The 25684-nt window shown below is 66.7% G+C and overlaps 1 protein-coding gene across 1 annotated transcript in view; it reads right to left on the bottom strand.

Moving 5' to 3' along the window:
• Nucleotides 1-1129: 1129 nt before the first annotated feature.
• Nucleotides 1130-25684, bottom strand: part of PFKL (phosphofructokinase, liver type) — a 25328-nt gene continuing 773 nt past the window's right edge. Inside the window, exons 2-22 of the mRNA XM_035030067.1 lie at nucleotides 20534-20607; nucleotides 17737-17814; nucleotides 15978-16167; nucleotides 15241-15406; nucleotides 14686-14730; nucleotides 14325-14433; nucleotides 12348-12443; nucleotides 11423-11515; nucleotides 9544-9669; nucleotides 8580-8644; nucleotides 8091-8154; nucleotides 6645-6791; nucleotides 6222-6292; nucleotides 5644-5731; nucleotides 4802-4954; nucleotides 3305-3469; nucleotides 2959-3020; nucleotides 2601-2712; nucleotides 1985-2084; nucleotides 1785-1890; nucleotides 1130-1598 (exon numbers count right to left, since the gene is read on the bottom strand). Of these exons, the coding sequence (XP_034885958.1) occupies nucleotides 1451-1598; nucleotides 1785-1890; nucleotides 1985-2084; nucleotides 2601-2712; nucleotides 2959-3020; nucleotides 3305-3469; nucleotides 4802-4954; nucleotides 5644-5731; nucleotides 6222-6292; nucleotides 6645-6791; nucleotides 8091-8154; nucleotides 8580-8644; nucleotides 9544-9669; nucleotides 11423-11515; nucleotides 12348-12443; nucleotides 14325-14433; nucleotides 14686-14730; nucleotides 15241-15406; nucleotides 15978-16167; nucleotides 17737-17814; nucleotides 20534-20607 (2258 nt within the window). The 3' untranslated portion in view covers nucleotides 1130-1450. The remainder of the gene's footprint in view (nucleotides 1599-1784; nucleotides 1891-1984; nucleotides 2085-2600; nucleotides 2713-2958; nucleotides 3021-3304; nucleotides 3470-4801; nucleotides 4955-5643; nucleotides 5732-6221; nucleotides 6293-6644; nucleotides 6792-8090; nucleotides 8155-8579; nucleotides 8645-9543; nucleotides 9670-11422; nucleotides 11516-12347; nucleotides 12444-14324; nucleotides 14434-14685; nucleotides 14731-15240; nucleotides 15407-15977; nucleotides 16168-17736; nucleotides 17815-20533; nucleotides 20608-25684) is intronic.

Consider the following 25684-nt stretch of genomic DNA (forward strand, 5'->3'; position numbering starts at 1 on the left):
CTCAGGCATGCACACGTATGCACTCACGCATGCTCAGGCATGCACACATGCACTCACGCACACATACACACATGCACTCATGCTCATACACATGCACGCATGCACTCATGAACACATGCGATCAGGCATGCACACATGCACTCATTCACATATGTGCACACGTATGCACTCACATGCACACTCAGGTTTCTGGGACCCAGGAACTAGTCCCTGGTCTCTCAAGGTTCAGACACTTGGGACCCTCTCCTTGGGGAACTGTCCCCTCCTCGGCCTGTCCCAGGAGCACCCACACTCGTGGCAGGCAGAGTAGACCAGAGGGACCCCAGCTCCAGAAAGCCCTCAGGCTCGGGGCCCATACGGTGAGGAGGGTGGGGTCCCCTGGCCTGGCCCCCACCATGCCGGCTGCTTCCTTGGAGTGACCAAGGCACCCTGCCAAGGTCTTGGGGACGTGAAGGCAGCTGGGAGGACAGAGGGCCCCAGCCTGGTCCCTAGGCCCAACCAGGAGATACCCTGCCAGGAGCCCCTGATGCGGCCTGTGAGCCCCCAAGGCCAGGGGCTCCCCACAAAACCTCATGGGTCCCAGACCCTTCCCCTGAGCCTCTGCAGGTGCCAAGGGCAGGAGTGCAGGCCAGGAGCAGCCCTGGACTGAGTGTCCAGGTAACGGCGGTGGGAACAGAAGTGGATCGTGCGGCGAGCTCAGGAGGGACGGAGGTCCCCGAGAGTGCAGATGGTGTTAGGTCCAGCTCGTCCTCCCGGGGACCCTGGTGCCGGCACCACACTGCAGAGCAAGGCTCCATGCCGCCCCCAGAGCTCGTGGTGCATTGGCCCTTGGCTCCCAGTGGTGACGGCATTTCTGACGGCCTCCCCCCGTCGCCCACCCCCGACCAGGGTCCCCCTGTGGTGCTCGCTCACATCAGCCACTTGCCCCAAATCTTTGGCTGTTTCTGAGACCCCAGTCCAGGCAGTGTAGGGAACGTTCCAGGTCAGACCCAGGGCCTGGAACCAGGCTCAGAAGCCCTCCCAAGACTGGGGGAGGGCAGGCCCGTGTGTGCAAGCCAGGGGCTCCCACCAGCCGCCCACCCTCCTAGGAGGTTGCCCAGGGCCTGCTGTCCAGAGACTGGCCACACTCCACAGTCGGGGTGATTTTATTTCTAGAAAAGGTGGCAAGCTCCACGCTGCACGGTGGCCAGTGCGCACAGAAGCAGGCGTGGCGAGGCCCACAGGGAACAGCGTCCCCACACAGGTGCCCCCACGGCCCCCGGATCAGAAGGTGGGTGTCCGGGCGGCTCCGTGTTGTAGGAGAGCCCAGCGGGCGGCGTGGGTGCAGCCAGGGCCGCGAGCGCCCCGGAGCCAGACCAAGAGGGCCGCAGCCCTGCCTGCCCCCGCCGGCCCGCCCGCAGACTCCGGGGAGGGAGGGGGGGGGCCGGGAGAGGCAGGTACGGCCGCGGCTTCAGAAGCCCTTGTCGATGCTGAGGCTGCGGCGGGTGACGTGCTCCAGCTCCCCGGACACGTAGTCGGCCATGCTGATGCGGTAATGCGCCAGCATCTTCAGCATGAGCCGCAGGTTCAGCCACCACTGCTCCCGGGGCATGCGGTGCCTGTGGCGGGGCGGGATCGGGGCTCAGGGGCAGCCCCCCGGGGACAGCCCCGGGGTGGCAGCAGGGCCGTCCCTCCCGCGTCTGCCCCCAGGACGGGCTCGGCACAGGCTGGCTGGGCGAGGGAGGCGTGGGGATGGCCCGGGGCATGGGGACGGGCGGTCCAGCGCTCTCTTCAGAGGCACTCACTCAAAGTCCGTGTCCTTCTTGAGCTCGGTGACGGGGCTGAAGGCCACTGCCTTCTTCTGCAGGCCGATCACGCAGGCCGAATCGGGGGCGTTGGCAAACACTCGTCCTGTGGGCACAGACTCTCGTTGGCAGCCCTGAACCCTGGGCCCTGGCAGAGGGCAAGGTCAGGCCCAGGGCCACCACCCCATCCTGCCACGCACCATTGCGGTAGACCGCCCGCAGCTTCTCCGACATCCAGAGCATGGCCTTCACCCCGAGCTTGGTCCCGTAGTTCCGGTCAAAGGGGGTCGGAGCACCGCCCTGGAAACGCAGCGGGGGAGGAGGCAGGTGGGCGCTCCAGGAGCCCAGCAGCCTGGCCCCACCGTGACCTCAGGGAAGCCCCCCTCCCGGGCAGCTTCTGACACCCCATGCCCTCCCACCCCCCTGTATTTCCAGTCTGTTCCTTCTTTCTCCACCCCAAATCCGGCCAGAGAACCACCTCCAGAGGCTGGCGGGTGGGCTGCCTGCTCATCCAGTCGGGTGGCCTCCGTGGGCCCCCCATCGGGCAGGCGCGGCCCACCACCAGCAAGCACAGACTCCCCCAGGGAGGGGGGCCCTCCCTCCGTGGGCTGGGAAACCACACAGCTTGGGCTCCCTGCAGGCCCACAGGAGGCCAAGCACGGAGGGGGCCGGGCCTCGCCCTCCGCACCTGCGCTGAGGGATGAGGAGCATGTGGCCGGGTGCACAGGGAGGGGCCCTCATCCTGCCAGAGCCTCCCGACCCCGCAGCCCAGGCGCAGACGGGGGCAGAGGCCAGCACCCGCCCCCCCGCCCATACCTGCTGCAGGTGGCCCAGGACGTTGGTCCTGCAGTCAAACACGCCCTTCCCCTCAGAGGAGTACAAATTATACAGAAACTCCGTGGTGTAGTGCTCATGGCACTTCTCGTTTCTGGAAGGAGGGCCGGGCCTACGTTAAGTGGGAGCCGGCTGGGGTCTCGTCCCAGACACTGAGCCCCCACCGGGCCGAGCCACAGACCAGTTCTGGGAGAGGGCACGGTGCCCCTGGAGAGGCCTGTCGGCCTGGCTCTGCCCAGCTGCCCCTCCACAGCAGCCCCGACCCGCAGCCTGCGTCCCGAAGCCCCACCGTGGCTCAGGCAGACCCCCTCCCGCCCGGCCCATCTCCGGGCAGCCTCACCGGAGCACGAGGCCCCTCTGGATATCGGTCTTCATCTTCTCCGTCATGTGCTCCACATTGGCCTGAGGGCGCGGGGGAAAGGCAGGGTGAGCCGGGAGTCAGCCGGCTGTGAGGGCAGGAATCCCCCAGGCCGGCCCACCCTGGAGCCTGGGTGCCCCGGGGGCTGTGAGGAGGCCTGCGGGCTGCAGCTGGTGGTGGCAGGGCCCCACTGAGGGGGCCAGGCCAGGAGACCATGGCGGCCGAAACGCAGACACAGGGTGGGGGGACTGCGTGTGCCTTAAGAGGGGACCCCACTCAGCCCTGCCGGGGGGTCTGCAGTGGGAGACGGGCTCGGGGCTCAGCTCACTTTCAAGTCTTGGATGTTGAAAGGGTCCTCAAAGACGTAGGCGGCGTCGGCGCCCACCGCGATGCCCGTCACCGTGGCCAGGTAGCCGCAGTAGCCCCCCATGGTCTCCACGATGAACACGCGGCGCTTGGTCCCCGAAGCCGACTGCTTGATGCGGTCACAGCTCTGGGGGACGGGGGCAGTCAGGACCTTCCCCGTGGGCGAGGGGAGCCACCGGTGCCCGGGGACCCAGGACTCTCCCCGGAGTGGACTGTGGAGGGGGCGGAGGCCAGGACAGCCCCGTGCCCCGCCATGCCTAGGGGGTCACAGCCCTCCCCACGCGCTCCCCGCAGGGCCCTGTGAAGCAGGGTCCTGAACTGGGGTCACTGTGCGTCAGCAGCACCTACTGGGTGCAGGCCAGGGACGGGGCTAAGAGGCTCTGATGTTGGGCCAGGGAAACACTGGGCCTTCATTTTCTCATCTGTCAATGGGACCGTGGGGTCGTGGGAACAGGGGACCAGGTGACATGAAGTCCACATTCTGCAGATGCCAACAATGAAGTGACGCCGGACAGTTCTAACCCAAAAGGGTCAGAGTTTGAAAGGGAAATTATAACGTTAAAGAACTGAGAAAAGAAAAATGAGACCAGTAGGTTACTGGGGTCTGAACCATGAGGTTAAATCCCAAGTAAGAGACAACCAGCAAAGTTGAGAAAACTGCTCCAGTGTTTGCCAAAGGATCAATATCCTACTTCTGTCTGTAAAGAGCACTTACAAATAAAAAACTCACTAAGAGAAAAATGGGCAAAAAAATAAAAAAGGTAACTTTCCATAAAATCCTCAAAAGGGCAATAAACAGAAAAAAGTTCAATTTCACCAGCGATCAGAGCATTCTTCCCATCGTGGAGGCCAAGAAAACACGACGGTGTTTGGTGCCGGTGAGCGGCAGGGGCCCAGAGCCCCCAAGGAGCTGTGGCGACCCACAGCCGGTGAGGTGGCAGGGGTGGGGGTGTGAGATCATGGGGTCTCCAGGTCGGCAGACTGGGGGGCTCCTATAGTCTCGTTTGTTCTATATGGATTTTCTCCCTTCTCTAGCATCACGCAGAAGCTGCTCGGGTCGGCCCGAGGCCCCCACACACGCAACTGCTGACCCCTTGGGGGCAGTGGGCTCACGGGGGGTCACAGGTGGGGTGGGAGAACCATGGGGAGGCCCCCACGGGGCCCCAAGCAGGCACCCACCCTCCCACGTCCCAGCCGGGGGCCTGGGCTCTCCCGCGTCCACGCGCAGCTGGTCCACGTGCAGCTGTTCACTGGACAGGACCGTGGCCCATGGCCCACACGGGCATCAGCCCCGCTCGGTCAGTTCTGGCCCTGACAGCCCAGGGCCTCGTGCCGCAGGACCCAGAGCCACAGCCCTGCCTGACACCCAGGCGGCCTCCCTCCCCGCGGCAGCCCCCCGGGAGCCCGCCCCACGCCCACCCACGTCCCGCCCGAGCGCGCACGGGGCCTGGCGTCCCACCTCCATGGCGGCGTTGACAGCGGTGTCCGAGCCCAGGCTGAAGTCGGTGCCTGGTACGTTGTTGCTGATGGTGGCGGGGATGACGCACATGACGATGCAGAGTTCCTCGTAGCGCCCGCGTGCCTCGACCAGCTGCAGCACCCCCTCGTAGGCCTGTGGGCGCACGGGCGGGCAGGGGCTCAGGGCCGCCCGCGAGGCCGGTGGGGCCGGGAGGAGGCAGGGCGAGGCGAAAGCGGGCTCCCAGGCCAGGCGTCCTCGGCCCCCCTCCCCAGCTGACCCGCGTGTGCCTGGGGCGGGGTGCCGGGACCCAGCTGCTCCCACCCCAGGGCCGCACGGGGTGGACCCCACCCAGCCGGCTGCGCAGCCGTCAGCCAGCGAAGCCAGACTCCGAGGAGGACAGGAAGGAGGCCTGCCCGCGCTGCTGTGACCCATCCCCGTGGTGCAGGCGGCAGGGGGCTAGGGCCCCTCCGGGAAAGGGCAAGAACGGGAGGTGTCATTTACGGGGGCTGGCTGAGCTCCAGTGTCACCCAGCGCGGGCTGAGTTGCTCAGACCTCCGCCCGGGAGCTGCACGAGGGACCCCACCTCACAGACGGGTCGGGCCACAGCCGTGAGGGGACGGACGAAGCCATGGGGCTCGCCGCGCCAGGCTGCCCACCCCCACCAGGAGCTGCTGCACCTCCCCCTGCCTCTCCCCTCCGTCCCCCTGCCCCCCCACCTCCTCCTTGCCAGCGCCCGGTTGCCGGCACCAATTTAAACTTTGTGAAGCCTACACTGGACCCCGTGGCCCCCAGGAGTCCGGCTGTGGCCCGTGGACTTCTCTGCACCCAGCAGTGGCCCTCACCTCAAAGCCACCGATGACCAGCAGGGCGTGGATGTTGTGGGTACGGACGTTTTCCACTATCTTCTCCATGTAGCTCTTGGGCAGCGTCCTGCAGGGGACACACATCAGACGAACATGGTGCAGCACGCCAGGCTACCAGGACCTGCATCCACACGGCAGCTGAGCGCAGGGGACGGCAGGCCCTGGACATGGTGCTGTGACGCCCGTTTAGAGACCGAGGCAGAGGCTCAGCGCCGGGGGCACATGGAGTCCCGAGGACCGGCGCGGGAGGGGGTGCATGCTTCCTGCCGCCCGGGAGCCCACTCCCTGCCCGAGAGGATGCTCTCCGCCGGCGTGGGGCCTCCCAGGCAGCTTTCCCCGGCACAGTGACCTCGGGGCGCTCTCGGCCACCAAGGGGCAGGCAGGAGGGTCTGCAGCCCGCTCCAGGCAGGCCACCAGCTAGAAGTGGGGACCCAGCCCCCGGCCACGGGGCAGGAGTCCCCTTGCAGCCCCCACCACTCCTGAGCCTGCTCCCTGGGTTTCCCGCCCCCCACTGCCCACGGTGGCCAGGAAGCCCGGGCCCTCGGCCAGCAGCTCACCTCTTGGTCCCCAGCATGGAGCCGCCACGGCCCAGCCAGCCGGCCACGTCATGCCAACTCACTTCTTGTACCTGCAGGGGAGGGGGGCGTGCAGCCTCAGGGGGACAGGCCGGGGGCACTCACCCGTTCTTCCTCAGGTGACAGGTGTCCCCATCTGAGAGGGGACAGAAGCTGCGCCAGGCACTGAGCGGCACACTGCAGGTCAGAGCATGGTCCCGGGCCCCCCGCCAGGGGAGCTAACCCCTCTCCAGAGAGCCTGTTACCCCCCTTCTTTGTGGACCTGAGCTGGGCCATCGCCTGTGACTTTGTCCCATGAGCCCCCTGGTCCTTGTCCGCTGTGAGCAAGCTGGGGGTGGCTCACACAATGACACACATGGGCCACCACGGCAGGAGCTGGGCCGCGTCCCCGCTGCCCGCACCCACCTGACCCTTGGCCAGGCCTTCGAAGCCATCGTGCACGACGTACACCGTGTGGCCCTGGGAGATGCCAGACCGCACGGCCGAGCGCACCGCCGCATTCATGCCAGCCGCCGGGGCGCCCACGTTCAGGATGGCCAGGGAGAAGTTGGTCTTCAGAGAAGGAAAGGGGACAGGAAGGTGAGCACGGGGCCGGGGAGGAACCAGCAGACCCAGACAGAAGTCAGCGAGAGCACGGTCTCCGGAACCGGGCCCGGGGTCTCGTGGCCGCCTGCACATTTCCCTGAGTGCACACCCCTGGGAATGACATTCGTCTGCCCTACGACGCCACGAGTGTCTGGCCAAGACCCAGACGAGCCATGGTGCAAGCCCGGCTCGTGACCCGCCAGGGCCTCAGCCAAAGGTGTCAGCGGGACTTTGGTGGCACCCAGCCAAGCGCGGCTGGTGGGGGCGGTGGTGTGGGTGCGGGCCAGAGTCAGTGCCTGTCTGGAAGCTTCCAGCAATCACGCCACACTCTGGGCTCAGGCAGCCAGTGCCCCATGCACTTGGCAAGCAGCACAGATGCACAGCGAAGGGGGCCACGGAGGTCACGGAAGTTTTCTAGGAGCCACGTTAATCAAGTGCAAAGAAGCAGGTGACCCTATTTTAGTAACAGGGTTGGTTTAACCTGACGAACTAAGTATCACCTCAACCTGGAATCAACGTGAGAGACTCCCAACAGGCTCTCACATCAGCTTTCCAGACCATGCCCAGAGCCCGGTGCATGCTGGGCACACACAGCCCCCCTTGCTGGGCAGCCGCGTCCTGAGCACTCCGTGGCCACACGTGGCCAGCCAGTGGCTCTGCCAGGCAGCGTGGTTCTAGCGGGTCCTGGGAACATAGCCCTGCCGGCCCGGACGCGGTCACACTGCCACAGTCCCAGACGGGGAGACCACGCCACTGGACCGGGGGTGCGGCCCATCCCTGACTAGCTCCTGGGATGAGCCGGGGCCAGGACCCCACTGTCCGGGACGGTCTCAACGGGACCCTTTCCTCGTCCCCGGGGTTTCGGAAACAAGTCCTGCTGTCGTCCTTACTTTGAGGAAAGCCCATTTCATGAGGCTTTTAGCTATTTTAGAACCTTTCATAAGTGCTAGATTCCTCCTGTCCTGACCTACACCTGTGGGCCTGACTTAATGTCCTTCAGCTGTTGGCAAAGCAAGCGGCCAGGGTCACGTCCAGGCCCAGGACCTGCTGGTCAAGCAGTAGCTGCGCCTCTCAGCTCACGGCTCAGACCTCCGACGGGAGGGAGGGTCCACGGGCTCCCCGGGCCAGCTCGGAGCTCCCTGCTTCCTGGGCAGGCCCTGACCCCGCGGGCAGGCAGACAGGGGCAGACCCTGGCAGCGGGGGCGGGCTCAGCCGCGGCCGCTGAGGTGACAGTGACCGAGGGGCCTGCGGCTCACACCACCTCACCTTCTCTTTGGAGAGCTTCTGGTGTGCAAGCAGCTTGTAAATGTTCCAGTTGTTCTCAAAGCTCCTGGAAAGGAAGCCGTCGTGCATCATGCAGGCCACAGCCACGGCCACCCCACTCAGCCACGAAGAAGCGGCCCGCTACCCCACCCTAAGCCCTAGCTGGGGGCAGGCAGAAAGCGTGGCCCGCACGCCCCGCTCAGCAAAGCGCGTCCCCCGGGCCCCTCCAGGCCTGCCTCCGCCGCTTCCTTCTGTGGACGCCCCCCCCAGACCCCACCCGGCCGCCCTCTCCCCTCTGCCCAGCACGGCAGCTCCGGTCCACCCCACAGCCTGCCGGCTTCCAGTCGCAGGGACCGCTGAGCCCCCGCTCCTGCCGTTCCACTCCCACTCAGCGGCATGGGCCTCAGGGCACAGCCGTGTGCGAGCCACGAGGGTCTGCAGTGGGCCCACCACCCACACGGCTGCTGCGGCTCCAGGCCGGGAGGCCCTCACCTGCCGCGGAGCTGGATGGCCTCCTCGAACCTCTTCTCATCCATGGCCTTCTGCACCTCCTTCGTCTTAACGGAAACGAGAAACAGGCTGGAGGAGGCCTGGCGCACGCTCACAGCAGCCGCCGACTCGGTGGGCCTGCCGGGCCGCGGTCACTGCCAAGGCCAGCAGCCGGGAGGGCTGGCTGAGACCAGGCGGCCACCAGGTCTTCCCCGCAGGGCCCGCTCCTCCTCAGCTCCACGGGGCCCCGGCAGGGCCTCGGCACCAGAGCAGAAGCAGGGCCGGCAGCAATCAGCAGCAGTCAGGCCAGAGGCCTTCCAGGGGAAGTATCAGGGAGGCCAAACCTCCACACCCCCTGACGCCTGCAGAGCCAGGGCGTGTCCCCAGTCCCTCTGCTCCGGCGTCCCTGAATGTCCCCCCGCGCCTGCTGAGTCCACACAGGGGCTCTGGCCACCTACTCGTCCCCCTGCCTCCCATCCTGCCCCAGACACCCCACCCTGCCCAGCCTGGAAGGTCAGTCCAGGGCCAACAGCTCCAGGAAGCTCCACGACCCTGGCTGCCCCGGCTCTCTGCAGCTCCCACCCCTCTCTCGGGGCTCGTCCCACCTCGGGGACATGCTCGCACCTCCCTCTCCAACCCAGAGGACTGCAGGCCTCCGATGCCCCGAGGCCACGACAGGTAACAAAGGAGCAGCAGGACCCCGCGCGTGTCGGGGGGCAGAAAGCGCCCAGCCGGGTGGGGCGGTGTCCCTGCTGCTCCTGTGGGACTGGGGGGGACACCACACAGGGCCTCCTGGGGAAGGCAGACGGGGTGCAGAGGGGCCTGGGCAGCAGGTCTGCTGGGTGGGGCCCCGAGAGGCCTGGAGGGACAGACAGGCGGGCCTGTGGGGAAGGGGCCGGCAGCGCAGAGCAGGGGCGTCTCTCTCAGGAGCCCCCACCTGGCCCACCCTGGGCGGGCGAGCACTTACCACCTGCACACACTCCATGAGGGGCAGCCGCACCGACTGGTTCCCTGAGAGGCTGACCACGCAGGCCTGCGTGTCCGGTGTGGCTTCCAGCAGCGCCATGACCGCCTCCATGCCCATCTTGCTGCTCTGAGCGGGGAGAGGGGCAGGCGGGTCTCAAGCAGGTGCGCCCCCCCAAGCCGCGTGCACATGACCCTTCTCGGCTCTGGGGCCACGCTGAGCTGGCCCCACACCATGCACCCGACGTCCCTTCACCCTCACCTTCGTCCCCCGCCCCCAACACGCACACACACTGGCCGAAGCTCCTAGAACAGGTGGCACCAGAAATGACCTATGACCACCGTCCACGAGAGCCCCGTGAGGGAGGCTCGTCCCCAGCGAGTCACCACCTGACAGCACAGGTGGAAGCCGGAGCCCGTCCCCAGGGCTCTTTCCGCTATGACGAGGCTCCTCGCTTGGGCCCATGTCACAGCGGTCCTCGTGCACGAGCCGACGGTGGATACGGGCTGGCGGGCCAGGCGAGCTGAAACATGCGGGAACGGCCCTCCTTGGGGACAAATCGCACATGTGGATCCCGGCACGGCCAACGGTCCAGCCCGTGCTCAAGAAAGCAAGGCCTGCGGTCACTGTGGCCTGCCCCGTGAGGTCAGGTGGGTGCCACCCGGCCTCCGGCCGCACCCCGGACGATGCTCCCGGGCTCCGAGGCTTTCTGCACGTTGCGAGCGAGGCACCGACGGCCCAGGTCTGCATCAGGAGCACCCAGGGAAGACCGTTCCTGTGCCGCTCAGGAGCATGGCACGGACAGCTCATTAGGGGTATCTGGGGTCCCTGAGCTCAGGCTCCTCGCCAGCGGAGCCGTCCACCGTGCGCAGTGTGGCCCGTGGGCACGGGGCTCAGGACCAGCACAAAATGCCGCTGCTCTAGCTGTGCGCGGTCCCTGACCCGGGCATCTCGTGTCTTCCGCCAGCTTCCATAGCCTGGCGGCCCAGTCTGTTCTCCTGCAGGGAGGGGAGACCCAAGCCGTCCCCGCACATCTCTGCCCCCCAGGCTCAGTGGCAGGACAGTGCTCGGCCCTGCTGTCCCAGGACCCTCGGGAGGCTCTCCTGAGCGCGCCCCGGCAGCCTCACGTAGGGGGCAGGAAGCGCCCAGCCAGGCGGGTCAGTGTCCCTGCTGCTCCGTGTGGGACTGGGGCGGGGGGCAGCACGCCGGGGCCTCCTGGGGCAGGCAGGTGCATCTCACCGCAGGCCCCAGGCCCAGGGTGACCAGCCCTCGTGGGTGGGCACTTTACCACCCATGGGGCCTTTCCGGGCCCCCAGACCCTGTCCCCATTTGGTGGCACAGGATTCCCACGTGGCAGAGGACCAGGAGGGACCCAGCAGTGATCAGAACAGTGGTGGCGCTCAGGCCACAATCCAGGCCTCTGCATCCCCAGGGCCTCCCCCAGACCCTAAGGGCTGTGGTGCCGGACTCAGAACCACCAGACGTCAGGCCCTGGAAGGGCTGAGCCATGCGCCTTGTCCTCTGTGCACCCCCTCCTTTCCTGCCAAAGCCATCGCCGGAGGGCTGGGAGCCTAGGTTGCTGAGGCGTGGGGCGGGGATGGGTGCTGTCGAGACGCAGGACCCTAGCCCCACATTGCCCACCAGAGAAACGGAGGGGCCACACATCGGTCTCATCTACGAGGGCAGGACAGTGCTCGGCCCTGCTGTCCCAGGACCCTCGGGAGGCTCTCCTGAGCGCGCCCCGGCAGCCTCACGTAGGGGGGCTGGCGGGCCAGGCGAGCTGAAACATGCGGGAACGGCCCCCCTTGGGGACAAGGAGATGGGCTGCCCACCACACTCACCCACACGTGCACACCCAGGGCCAGAGCAGGGCCCCACCTACCAGGATGCGGTCGAATGCCGAAGGGGTCCCTCCCCTCTGCACGTGGCCCAGCACAGTCACACGCGTGTCGAAGCCCAGCCTCTGGACCACCAACTGCTCATTGGGAGAGAGTTGGGGGGTCCTTGGGTTCAGTGGCCACCCCACGGGCCCCTAACCCTGGTCCTCGCCACTCCCCATCCTCAGGGATGCTGGGGTGTGAGTCCCCCCGGGCCTACAGAGCCAGCCCAGGACTTATGCCCACAGTACGTGAGCGTGGGCATTTCCCTGTGTGGGTCTGCATGGTAGCGTCCCTGCGGCCTGTGGTCCTGGTTCAGCCCCTCGTCAGGCTCCACCAGGCCTGTGGCTCTGGGCCGTCAGTGCAGACTCAGCGGATGGACTGGCTCCTGACTGGGGACACAGAGGCTGGGCAGCCAAAGAAAGGGGGCACAGAGGCTCCCAGGGCTGTGCCCTAGCAGGAGGATGGGGGCCCAGGGCCCTGGGGTGGAGGGCAGCAGGTGGGTGGAGGTCACAAGGAAGGACTCCCCACCGCTGTGAGTCCTGCACTGGGTGGGGGTCACTGTCACCGAGGGGCCAGCAGGGGCGGGGCCCTGGCATGGGGATGTTTTTGGGGCCTCGACTCGGCCTCTGGGATGGGGGTTGGGCCTGCCCTGCAGGGAACATGTTCTGAACAAAGACTAGAAGCCGGGGGATGGGTGGCTCCCAACTGATGTGGGGCCCAGCTCGGCCTCTGGGGCCAGCCTTCTCAGGGAGCCCCCCGGCATGCCCACCCCACATCTGGCTATCGTCGGGAACGAGGAAGCACCCCCCAGGAGCCTGGTGTCCATGGGCCCCAGCAGGAGCACTTGGGGACTGGAGATAAAGGGGTGTCCGCCCCCACGGAGGCCCCACCCATCCTGTGTGACCCAACCCCCTCCCCAGAACTCACGTCCTTCACGTAGCGGGAGGAGATGGGCTTCCCGTTGCGGTCAATGGCACCCTCGGCGATGATGATGATGTTCAGTCGGGACCCCCTGCTCCGAGTCTAGGTCAGAGAGGCCCCGGGCTCAGCGGCCAGCCTGCAGACGCCTGCCCCCGACGCTGCAATCTGCGCCTTCCCCAGGGTCCACGCCCAGGGGCCCGCAGCCCACACAGCAGGGATGAGGGGTGGACTGAGATGAGGGGGTGGGGAGGGGCTGCAGGAGCGCCGGCGAGTGGGCGCCCTCAGAGCTGGGAACCAGGCAGACGGCACAGCGGGGGTTCGGCGCAGGTGCTCCCCAGAAAGCAGTCACGACAGGAAGCCACGTGGCGCGGCAGCCTCCCCAGGACTCGGGGCTGCCGGCCGGGATGCAGGGCAGAGGGGCCCTCGACTTAGGCCTCGCAGCCAATCCTGCCAGCAGCTAACCTGGGACCCTGAGGTCACCTCCAAGCCTCAGTTTCCTTATCCTTAGAATGGGTGACCTCACGGTGCCGGGCCCCAGCCAGGGCTTCCTGGAGCGAGAGCCCCTCCCCTCCCCAGGCCGTGGAGGGTCGAAGGCGGCACCGAGCTCTCTGGGGAAAGCCCTTCCCAAGCCTTCATTTCTTCAAATACATTCAAAACATTCACTCTGGCCCACAAGCCCCCGCTCTGCCCCACAGCATCCAAAGAGCCTCAGAGGGGAAGACGGCCAGAGCAGCTCCTGTGAGCCCCAGTGCAAGGGAGGGAGAGGTGGGAGTGGAGGACTGCCTGGAGGAGGTGACACTGGTGGAGGTGAGCTGGGACAGGCAGAGACAGGGCAGCAGGTGGAGCAGAAGAGCCGGGGGGAGGGGGCAGAGAGGGGATAATATCTGTACCTCACAGGTGGGGAATCAGAGGCTCGGGGAAGCTGAGGGAGGGCCCGAGGTCTCACAGAGCAGGAAAGACCCTTCCAGAAAGGCCCGGCCCCACGTTCACAGCGAGTGAGCCAAGGCCGAGGTCGACCAGGGACCATGCTACCGAGCCCCGCTCCCCATGGTCAAGGCCACGGGGCCCCTGCTGAAGGAAAGAACTCCACCCACGGACAGAACATGGGCCTCTGGCCAGCCCCACCCGCTGGGCTTCAGGTGGCCCCGCCCTTGGCCTCGCTGAGCCTGGGCAGAGATGTAACGCAAGGGGCCAGTGGGCAGCATGGGCAGTGGATGGGACTGATGCTGCCACCATCCCATGGGGACAGGGACACTGAGCACCAGCCCCAGGCCCACCCACTGTCCCTCAGAGGACAGAGGGCCTGCATGCTGACCTCCCAGGGCTTCAAAACTGAAGAAAGGGGCAAGCCCCCGGGCGGCCTCGGTGCTCACGCTGGGGACGCAGGCTGAGCCTGAGTGTGAACTTCGGGGCTCAATCTCAGGGGCCCCCCCACCTCAAATCCAGACCACAGCCCCTTGATCTGAAGGCCCCCCTCCCTACCTCAGGGCCCTCCTGTCCACCGCTGAGCCCTGCCCTGGCCGAAGGGCCAACCTGTGCTGGCTGGGGCATCTTGGGGGTCCCCAGGGCAGAGCGTCTGCCCGTTCCGCATCAGCACCCCGACTCCATCCTGAGGGGCCAGAGCTGCGTCCCAAACACTCCGCTCGTCCCCCGGACAAGGCCTCAGCCCCCAGCTGCCTCTCCATCCCCTCCCGCCTCCACGGCCCACTTGGTGCCTCATCTGCTGGGGTCACTGCCCCATGTCCCATCCACCATCTTCAAGCTTGGCTCAGGCTCAGTGGCCACGCCCCCAGGAAGCCAGCATGACCGTGACCCGCTCCTGCCCCCTCCCCAAGTCAGCACTGACCACGAGGAGCTGAGCCCGGGGCACTGTCCTGAGCGCCGTCCTCCTCCGCCCAAGGACGCACCCTGGGGGACACCTGTCTCTGTGCCGTCTGGGCGGCTCGCAGCGGCAACCTCCGGGAGAAGACCGTCCCCACTCACCTCACCCAGCCTCTCACACATGAAGTTCTCCCAGCCATCCTCGGGGGGTGCCTCAGGGATGAACAGCCAGTCGGCCCCCGAGGCCAGGGCGGACACCAGGGCCAGGTACCTGGAAGAACAGGGTTGGTGCTACAGTGGGCGGCGGGGTGCAGCCCGGCGCCACGGTCCGAACCCCGGGTCACGGGGGAGGTACGGCTCTGAGCCACATCCAGCCCCCAAACCGGGACTCGCCATGCCCCGAACTCTCATTCCTACGGCGTCAAGTCAGCACCTGCCCCATTCCAGGCACCGTGGAGGTGCCAACCCCCCACTCCGGCTCCCAACAGCCCCTCCCCCCACTGACCAGGGCAGCCCCCCATACCCGCAGTGCCGTCCCATCACCTCCAGCACGAAGGTCCTCTGGTGGCTGTGGACAGGGAACGGTAGAATCTGTCAGTCCGCACCCCGGTGAGCTGTCTGCACAGCCCAGCCCAGCAGAAATAGCCTCGGGGCTCGGGAGCGGGGCCACGCTGCCCACGGCCACGCCGCCCACGGCCCCAGCCCTGCCCCGGAAGTGCCCCGGCGACCCAGCAGACTCAGGAGCTGCCCAAGCACAGACAGCCCACCCCGCTGCCAGGGCAGCCGGGTGTCTGCACGAAAGGCCACCTCTGCCTTGGGTTCACCCCCAGCCTTTGGGCCGGTTTCCACGGAGCTGCTCCCACGGCGGAGGGCCACTCGCTGGGCCTGGCCATCCCTGGCCAGGAGTCTGAGCGCCCCGAGGGGTGCACCCCTGCCCCGGGGCTGGCGGGCAGCCTAACAAAGACCGCGTACAAAGCTGGGGCCCCTGCTGACCCTGCAGAGCGGCAGCCTCAGCCCCGGGCTGGAAGGCAGGATCCCAGGCTTGCCCGGTCGTGGGGGGGCGGGGGGGCCCGCTCACCTCTGGGCGGTGGTGGTGATGGCGTCGATGACCTCCATGATGCGGTGCAGGGCCGAGTCGGTGCCGATGGTCATGTCGGTGCCGCAGAAGTCATTGTCGATGGAACCCACCAGGCCCACGATGCTCAGGTGCGAGTACGTCCGCGCCGTGCTCTCCGAGATCTTGCCTGGGCGAGGAGCCAGCCCTGAGGCCCCGCCCCAGCCCCCAGGCCGTGGGGCCCCAGCAGGTCCCAGGCTCAGAGCCCCCCGCCCAGTGCCAGGGTCCTGCAGCAGGGGTGGGGCAGCTGAAGCAGAGGCTGAGCCCGAGAGACCTCCCGGGCAGCCTGGGAGAGTGCACCCCTCCTTCCCTTCTCCGGGGCCCCACAAGGACTGAACGCAACTCCCAGACGCCGCTTTCCAACCTCAAACTGTGACAAGGTGTGTAACCCACCTCTGGGAATCACTAACAGACAGGACGTGTCCACACAGCACAGGATGGCCCCCGGGACTGCTGCCCACCACCAGGAGGGCGGATGCTACCGGGGGGCCCTGACACTGCGCCCCCAAACACTGACGTCTCACGACTGGCCGAAGCCACCTGGTGCTCTGGGAGACGGCCAGGGATGCCCTGACCTTGGGCCGGGCCAGGCCCTCTCCTCCCAGCCAGCAGGCAGATGCACCCCGCGTCCTCACGTGCCCGTGACCTCGTCCTGCCCGTTCCTGCCGCCCCGGCCGCTGCGTGCCGGGCCCCCGACCCACCTGCCCCCACCAGCTCCTCCAACAGGCCGCCCCACTCGCTTCGGAAGATGTTGGCGCCCGTGAGGCTGCCGTCCCCGCCGATGACACACAGGTTGGTGATGCCGCGTTGCACGAGGTTGTAGGCCGCCGCCAGGCGTCCCTCCCGAGTGGTGAAGGCCTTGCAGCGGGCGCTGCCGATGATGGTGCCGCCCTGCATGGACGAGACGGCAGCCTTGGGGTACGCGGGCGCACCAGGGGGACCCCGGCGCTGCGCAGCGAGGGGCTGGTGGGCCTCGCAGAACCGACGGAGAGAGGGAGGGAGGGAGGAGTCCAGGGGCTTCTCTGGAAGCCTGGGCAGGTGCCCCAGCTCCAGGGTCCTCCTCGCACTTACAGTGAGGAGAAGAATGCCCCCATGCCAGGCTCAGAAGTTCAAACAAGGTGGTGGAGGGAGGAGGCTCTGAAACCCGTAACACGTGCGCACGCGCGCACAGGCCAGCCACCAGGCCACCAGCGCAGGGAGCTCCCTGAGCCGCCGCAAGAGGAACACGCCTTCAGCAGCGCGGCCCCGGCCAGCTTGGGTCCGGGGCTCCCCCAGGACGCAGCCACGGCACACGCCTGCAGGCCCGCTGTGCTCTGGCCAGACCTGGAGAGCAGACTGCCCCGTGTCCCGCCACGCTGCTCGTGAGACCCGCCAGGCCGGGCCCCGGGCCCCAGACTGACGGGGGCTGGTATAGCAGCACCAGCCTGGAGGCAGAGGCCAAATCCCCCCTCGTCTGCCCCCCACAGTGAACTCTGGGGCCGGGGAGGGGGGATGGCAGGGAGCCTCCCGGCGGCCCTCCTGAAGATGCTCAGCTTTCCTCCCAAGAGCCCCTCCTGCCCCCTCTGCCCCTCTGTCCCCTCCTGCCTGCATGCCCTGGGCCCCCACTCCTCCCCAAACACCAGCTCTTTCCGGCCCCTTCCACCTGCCTACCTTCGATGCTGCTTCACAGCCCAGCTTAGTACTCAGCCTAAAGCCCCTTCCCCAGGGCTGCTCACCCAGAACAGAGAGGCCACGGCCATCCTCAGACACAGGGTCAGAGCAGAGCAGATGGCCAGATCAGGGTTTGAGGCCTGAGGGACCAGGCCACAGCCCCATTCCAGGACACAGCGCCGGGGGGGGCTGTCTAGTGAAGCCCAAGGAGGAGGCTCATCCACGTCCCAGTGGACAGACCAGAGCAGAGACGGCAAAGTGGGCCTATCCACAGGTGGCTGGGGGAGTGGAGTCCATCAGGAATGCCTGCCCTGGGCAGGAGGGGTGGGCAGCGCCCGCGGGGTTGGCCGTGCCTGGGCACCAGGGTCCAGCCCTGGCCCCCCACTGCTCCCGCTGACCCACCTGTGCCTTCCAATGATGATCGGCCACTTGAATGGCCCTGCCCCCTATAAGCTGGGGAGAGACACCAGCTTGCCTGCTGCCTCGGTCACTGGGAAGCTCAGCACGATGACCGAGGGGAAGACCAGGTAGAGGGTGGGAGAGGCCACTCGGAGGCCGTGGCACACCTTTCCCAAAGGGTCTTGTCCTCCCTGCCCACCCTTCGCTGAAGACTGAGCGTCATCTCGCAGCAGAGCCATCCTGGAGCCATCGTGTCCCCATGACCCCAGAGCAGCCGATGGCCAGTCAGCCTGGAGCCCGCCCGCTGTGGGACGGCGTTCCTGTCTACTTGTGTGTGTGCGCGCGCCCACGTATGTGTGCGTGCATGGGCATGCTCACGGGCACCAAGGGGTTGCCCCACTGAGGCCTTACCAGCTGGATGATGTTGGAGACGCTGAGCCAGCTGGCCTGCTTGATGTTCTCGCCTCCTTCCACGAGGCCCTCGTAACCCTGAAACCAGAGGGGGGCCCGCGTGAGCCAGGCGCCCACGGCACGTCGACTGGGACAGGGCGCTGGGACGTGGCGCCCAAACCCCATGTGGCTGGCAGGGTCCTGACCGCCAAGGCTCCCCCACGCCCAGGGCCTTGGGACATAAAGCTGGGCTTGGCCAGCGGTCTCGGGCTATCAGAGGGAGCAGCCCAGGGCGCCCAGCTGGCCCCTCCAGAAGCCCTCCTGCCGGGCTGGAGAGCCTATTGACTAGCTGACACACGGCAGAGGCTCGCCGGCGGCCGGCCTGACGAGCTCCCGAGCCCCGCACGCCACGTCCCTGAGACCAGAAACCTCAGCAGCCCAGCGCCCAGCGGCCTGCTGACCCAGAGCCTCCCGCCGAAGAAGCTGCTGTCCTGCCCCCTCTGGGTACCGACGGCCACAGCGTCTGCCCTTTGCATCTGGGGGACCCACACCACCAGTGCCGGGGTGCGTGGCCGCTCCTGCGCCACCGTCATCCCGCGGCCCCATGGGCTTGTGATCTGTCCCCTGCTGATGGACGTCTGGGCGCTCTCCAGCTTGAGGCTCACAGATCATGCTGCCAAGAACACACACGTGTCCGAGCAGGGGCCCCATAGTCACCAGATGTGTGGCCAGGCTGACGGCACACCCACACGGAGCCCCACGTGCTCGTGGCCACCTCCTCGCCAACGGGCAACGCGGCCGGACGTCGGTTGCACGCCGCCGCCCCGCGGCCCAGTCTCCATTCCGAGGGTGTGTCGGTCCCTGCCGGTGGTTCTAACTGGAAGTTCCTAGGACAGAAGCCACCGGGGGTCCTGGGAGGAGGCGGGCTCCAGCGTCTTGCCCATTCTGCCATCACGTGGCCTACCCCTTTCTTAACTGTCAGGGTTCTTCATGTGGTCTGGACACAGGGCATGTGCGTTTATGAGCAGCAAAAAGACGCGGCACCACCGCGCTGAGAGGAGCAGGGCCACCTCTGCCCTGCAGCCCTCCCCGCCTCCTCCCCTTAGGCCAGTTCACCCTGTCGTCCATCACCTGGGCCTGCAGGGGCCTGGGCGGCAAGGCCCTGGGGCAGGCCGGGCAAAGGCTCCTGGCGGTGGGGTGGGAGGGCAGATGCCCACCCTGCCAGGGCCACAGGGGGGCCTGAGGGACCACCAGGCTGCTTTCTCCTGCTTAGGTCTGGTCGGGACCCTCCCCCCCATCTCCCTCAGGAATTTTCTGCCACTAGGACACAAGCCAGCCCCTCCCCCCCACCCAGGCACCAGAAAAAGCAAGAAAATGACCTGAAAACCCACAGCTGACACCGCCCAGAGCAAGCAGCTACGAACAGGCAGCTCTGCACCCACAGAAGCCCAGGACTGGGCGCAGGGCCCAAGCACAGTGCCGGCCTGGCCCCCCTGCCCCACTGTGCACCCAGCATCCCCGGAGACCCGACCGTGGCCGGTCAGCTCAGCTAGAGTCAAAGTCTGACAGACACAGCCCTCCTTTCCTAGCCTTGGAAACTTCTAGAATGTCTTTGCATACCTCGACCCACGGTGTGTCACCCCGCCCTCCCCCTAACCCTTCTCCCTCTCCAGCCCTACGGCAGCTCCCTGCATCACCTCTGAGCCCCGAGGTCCAGTGTTGGCTCCTGGGCCATTTCTGTATGAGCAGGCCCGCTTCCCGACCCTCCGGTGTCAGGACTGTGAAAAGCGCATTCATTCACGATGTTGCAATAGCTTGCCCTAACATCCCTGCTTAACCGAAGAAACAGGTCACAGTCATGGAGGTAAGGACGCACATGTCACAAGTACACAAGCTCAGGGAGCCTGGGCGGGACCCACCCCTCCCTGTGCATGGAACTAGCCAGTCCCTGGAGACTCTTCCCCTGTCACCCAGAAGGTTCTAGACCATTACCAGGCGTGCGCCCCCTTGCCCAGCTCCTGAGACTCTGCAAGCCTGGTCTGAGGGGAGGGCCTGCCGCCCACCTGCTCACTGGTTCACCTACTCAGACATCCCCGTGCAGCCAAGGGCTGCGTGTGGACCGGCCTGAGCTGGGGCCAAGGTGAAGGGACGGGGACAGCCCACAGGCAGAGGAGGAGAGCTGGGGAAACGGAACTGGCTGGGGTTCGCTACAGTCTATGCAAAAAGTGAAAACAAAATAACACAACAGCCAAAAAACCACAAGGCAACATTCCACAAGGGTGTGTGAGCTGGTGCCCATGTGTGGGTGTGGGAACCCGCAGGCTGGAGGATCAGCCTCAAATCTGAAACAGGGATGGGGTGGGGGGGGCAAGGCAAAGGGGGCAGCATTCAGCCAGAACAAGATATAGAGCAAGAATGCTCTGTCACCCCCACTGTTATTATGGGTACTTTGGACACCATTTGCCCTGTGCGTGCTGAAGGGTGCAGCAGGGCTGGGGTCCAAGGAGGATGGGGCTGGAAGGACAGTGGGTGGGGATGAGGTCCTGGGCCTCTGAGGGCCACAGCTCCCCCCCACCCTGCACCTCAAGGGCCGTGGCCCGCCCCACAAGCACCCAGGATGGGCTCCCCACCTGCACCCCAGAGCCGGGGCCCAGCGCCTCCCGACCCAACACATCCTGACCGGCCTCCACGTCCCCATCCCTGCTCTCTGAACCATGAGTGGTGGTCAGGGGTCTGTCCTTCCTCCCCACATGCTGGGCCCAGCACACAGGCCGCCTAGCCGCCGTGGGGGGGCCCGGGACCCTGGCCCGCACCTTACCTCGTAGATGAGGAAGACTTTGGCTCCCACGTAAATGCCCATGCGCGTCACAGCTCTGACAGCCGCGTTCATACCTGCGAGGGGGCGGGGCAACACCCATCAGTGGAGGCGCACACATGTCGGGACCCGGGACCATCGTCCCCTGCATCTCAGGGGGTACCGAGCCAGGAGTTCGAGGTCAACCCCGGGGGCCTGGTCAGGCACAGGGTGAACCACTGCAGGGCTGTTTCAGCTTCTGAGCATTCAGAAATAAGGTGCCCCTAGGGTTAAGCCAGGAGAACCCGCGCCCGGCCTGACTCGGCCTGAGCCGGGGACCAGGGGGGTGCAAACGCTCCAGACCCTTTACGGCCGCATCCAGTCCCACACGGGCTGCTCAGCAGAGCCCCCACCCCCCGCCCCACAGGGGCAGGCCCCGCCCTCGGGGGGTGAGAACGAGCCGCTGAGTGCTTGGCCCAAGATAGAAAGGGGGCACCCACGGGGGCAGCACCTTCCAAACCCACCTCTCCTGCTCTGCTGCCGACTCCCAGGCCACGACAGCAGGGCGCAGCTCAGGGATCCCACCGAGGGCAGTGCCCACTGGCCCCGAGGCCTGAGCCCCCTGCCCCCTGTCCTGGAGGGAGGGCGCTGTGAGGCAGGACAGGACGGTGCCCCGCCGGCCGGCATCTACGGGGGGTGCGGCAGCCTCAGGCAGTGCAGCTGGGCTGGGCTCTGGCTCTTGCCCTCCAGCCCACACATGCCAACAGAAGCCACCAGACTCCAGCAGGCCGCCCAGCCCCAGCCCCTTGGCCCTAGCAGCTACCCTGGAAAGATGAGCCCTCCCGGGGCAGGAGAAGGGGCAGCGTGTGGGAAATGCTCCACGCCCAGAGGACCCTCAGCCCCCCTCTTCACGGCTGCTTCTGAGACTACAGCCCACAGACAGAAAGGTGTCTGCTTGAGGTCCTCTCCGTGTCCTCGGGGACCAGGGCACAGTGGGCGCTCGCGAGGTGAAGCTGAACCAAGCCCTCCGGGGCGGCCTGCAGAGCGGCCCCCTGCTGCTGCTGAGGGGGGGGGGGGGGGGTCTTGCCCAGTGAGCGAGCCTCCAGGCGGCCGGATGGGCAGGTCACGTACCCTGGCCAGTGGCCCCAGTGCCACGCACCCTGGGTCCTATCCTCTGACGCCGGGTCTGGGGGCCAGATCGCAGAGGTGCCCTGTGTCGGTGCCCCCCAGAGACCACCGCCTACTCCTTCCTTCCTGCCAGTCCCGGCCTGCGAGCGCACATGCACATCCTGTGCTCTGTCCCAAGCTTAGGGAGCCCTCTCCCTGGAAGGCAGACCCCCCCCCCAAGCCCCTGCCCTCTGGCCACCCCCAGCTGGGCCTACTGGCTTCCGGGGTCCCTCACCGCGTGTGTGCTCCACCTGGCGACCCCGGCGTGAGGACTCTGGGCCTCTACCCTGTTACACAAGTCTCCCAGGTCTGCAGCCTGGAAGGCAGGGCCCAGGGCTGCACAGAGCACTTGAGGAGGAGCCCAGCAGACAGCCCCTCCCATGCGTAGGCTCAGGGCACAGGGCTCCCAGGAGAGCCACTATTCCCGCTCCACAGACGAGAAGCTGAGGTTCCGGAGGGGGGGTAGGGGGCCTGCTAGAGCCCCAGCGGGTAAGGGCAGTGGCAGGATGGACCCTGACTTCTCCTTGTCCCCACTCAGCAGCCGAGGGTCCTGCTGCCGAGGTCCAATGCCAGGGGTTCCAGGGGCAGGGGCACCCGGACGACCCAGGGACAGAGCACAGAGGCCAGCCGGGACCGGAGCTGGCCACACTCGCTGCTTACGCTCTTGACTTTAGCAAGAGAATCCCATTGCTGAAGAAATCATAAATGTCTCACGACCCCAAAGGGGGAGAAGTGGGGTTGCAGAGAATGAAGTTCAGACAGGATCCCAGAGGGCACCACACACCCGCCAGCCGGTGTGTGGGGGTGGGGAGGGAGATGAGATAGCAGCAAACCTCCCCCCCGCCGCCCCACCCCTGCACCCCCACCCTGCCCCAGGCCCCGGCCAGCCCAGCCTCTCCACTCTCTCCTATCTTGGGGCGAGGCCACTCTGGGCCCACTGCAGGCTCAAGGTCCAAGCCCCACCTCTGGCCGGGGAGGTGAGGACACAAGGCACAGGTGGGGACTGGTGGAGCAGGAGGGCAGTGGCCAGGGACCCAGGCCCACCGTCCGACTGGAGGTCTCTCTGGTTGCCCCCCACTGTGTGTGCCTCTGCACAGGCCAGCCACAGGGTCATGATCATCTCCCGAGCCCGCCGGTGGGCTTGCCTGGGGCCCCGGACAGCGGAGGGCCCCCGGGCTCATGCTACCGCGTTCAGACCATATTATGGGACCGCCGTGAATTTCAGAACAGGACTGGGCCAGCTGCCGTGGGGACGCGGCCCAAGGGCTGGCTTTCCCTGCACACCTCACCGTAAGCTGCTTCTCAAAAGAGCCTTTTCATTGTCCTTTAATCTGCTTTTCTTTCTCAAAATAAACCCTAGGCAGCAGCCCAAGCCCCAAGCCCCGGGCGGGGTCAGGAGAGCAGTTTCGGCCTCCGACCCTCGGCCCTGCAATGGGCCACGGACACAACAACCGAACTGCAGTCTGAAGTCCACGCGGCTGTTCCTCACGTGACCTTTCCTCATCCGATCCCCGAAAAATAAATGTGTGAGAAAGTGGTGGCCATGTGGTGACACTGGGCTCGGAGGAACAACTTTAATTGTAGGCTGGGGGCCTGGCTGGGACGACACAAAGTGGGGGGCGGTGGGGGTGAGCTAAGTCCCGCCTGCAGGGACGGGCGGGGGGGGCAGGTCCCACTCTTTCCTAGTCTTCTTACTTTCGCACCAAGTCTGCCCGCCCCCCCCCGCCCCTGCCGCCTTCCCTCAATCGGCAGGCAGGAAGGGGGAGGCTTGGGGCGCCTGGGTGGCTCAGTTAAGCGTCTGCCTTTGGCTCAGGTCATGATCCCAGAGTCCTGGGATCCAGCCCCGCATCGGGCTCCCTCTCCCACTCCCCCTGCTTGTGTTCCCTCTCTCACTGTGTCTCTCTCTGTCAAATAAATAAAATTTTTAAAAAAAAGGAAAGGAGAGGCTGGAGCCCGCAGAGGATGCTCTGCCCCCCCCCCCCCCCCATTTACAAAGGGCCGTGCTTGGGTCACATCGACACAGCCCAACCACCACCAGGTCTGGGCCTCTACTCCATGAGGCTGGTGGCTTTCATGCATTCCAACAAATGCAGAATTCTGCATCCAGGAGCAAAGTGCACCCCGAGGTCCCCACCCTCCATGGTTGCTGTCAGCCCAGCACCCGCACCGGAGGGTATGTGTCATCGGGGCGCCATTGGGGCCCTGTGAGCTCAGCCTTTATTTGGAAGGCAACGGGGCCCCCTAAACTGAGAACCCATCCTCAGAGCCAGATCGTGGGGGCAGAGCAGGCAAGAGGGCGAGCCAGCCCAGGGCCTGCACCCACGGACTGGGCTCAAGAATTACACACCAGAAAGGCTCCGTTCTCCCCCTGGAATACCTGCTGGCCCCTGCATCTTCCTTCCAGCATCGGCCCTGAGCCCCGAACTGGGAAGGGTGTGGAGTCACCCTCCGCAGCAGCTCCAAGCATCGGACCCCAGGTTACCCTGTCTCCACGTCAGAGAGAGCGCCCGTGCTCTTGGGAAGTGAGGACACTTGCAGAGAAGGGCATGAGGCAAGGCGGCGAGGGCCAGCCACACTCCAGCCGCATCCGAGAGGCGCTGCCCGTCTGGGTGAGAGCCAGGGCCAGGCTGGCCGCGTGGAGACCAGCAACTCACACAGGCTTTGCTCTCATCTGGCCCACCCGTCCGGGCTGACAGCTCCCTTGCGCCCAGGGCCCCTTCCTCCCCGGCCCTTCAGCCGCCCGCCCTGATCCCCCATCCTCGGCTTAGTCTGCGCCAGGAGAGGGCAGGGGCATGCCACCCACAGGGCTTTGCACCCGTCCCTAAATGCGTGCCGCTTCACCTTCTCCAGCCCCTCAGGTCTCCTGTCTCCTTGTGCAGATGGCAGTGCGGGGCGGGGGGGGGGGCAGCTCTGCGCCAGCAGGAACCAAGGGAGTCTGGGGATGTGCCTCTCCTCGCCTACACCCGGCCTCTCCCACGGTCTGATCGGGGACGATGCCTCCCCAAGGCCACGCTCCACGGCTGTGCCCCTCACCCTGCGTGCTTCAGGCCGCCCCCACTGCCCGGCCAACAGGCAACAAGGGCCAGGCCCAGAGGGCTCAGCACCAGCTGCAGGAGGGCCCCTGCGCAGGGCAGCACGCCAACAGCGGCTGATTCTGCCCTCCTGGGCTCCTGAAGGCCTCTTCCTCCTACCTCTTCCCTGCTTCTGAAGGGGGAATGGGGAGCCGGGGGCGGGGGGGAGAGGGAAGCAGAGAGTGTGTCTGCACCCCCTGACGTGCAAGGAGGCAGACCCGGCCCAACCCTGCAGCAGTTTGCATCCCGGTCTACTAAAGGGGTCTACTTAAGGTCACTCCCGGGGTTCCGGGCAGGCATGGGGCTGCGCTGGCTGAGCAGGGGAGGTGCCACACCAGCCCCCCCCCAGGCCCGAGGCACTGGACAGCAACAGTCAGGACGAGACCAGGCTCCGGGGACACACACCGACCCGCTCTGCCAGGCCCCCGCCGCGGGGCCGCCCAGGGAGCAGGCCACCAGGAAGCTGGCTTCCCCGCACAGAGGGGGTGAGCACAGGTCTGCGCGCAAGAAAATTCCCCAAGCCCAGCCAGCGCCGCTCCCGCCCAGCTCTTCCCCAGCTAGGCCTCGACCCGAAGGGCTCCTCTGGTCCGTCTGCCACTCCCAGCCCGGCCAGCCCGCATGGAGGAGGGGACAGGGAAGGGGCGCAGAGTCTGAGCGGCCCCGAAGGGGAGGCGGTGGTTCGGGGAAGCACGACGGCCCCAGGCAGCGTGTCTGAACCAGGAAGAGCAGGGCTCCGGGGCCCGAGGGGCGACCTCCGCTCGGCGTGACCTCCAGGAAACGGGGTCCTGACACGTGCGGCCCGGAAAGGGGCGCGGGGAGCGGCCGGGCCGGCCGCAGGGGCGAGGGCGCCAGCGTGACGCCGCCACTCGCGCGCGTCCCGGGCCACCGCGGCCGCGCAGACACACCCCCGGGCGGCCGGGGGGCGGGGCGCGGGGCG

Source organism: Mirounga leonina, unplaced genomic scaffold, assembly GCF_011800145.1.
Source record: "Mirounga leonina isolate KUSES-001 unplaced genomic scaffold, KU_Mleo_1.0 Mir_353, whole genome shotgun sequence".
In the NCBI taxonomy this organism is placed as follows: Eukaryota; Metazoa; Chordata; class Mammalia; order Carnivora; family Phocidae; genus Mirounga; species Mirounga leonina.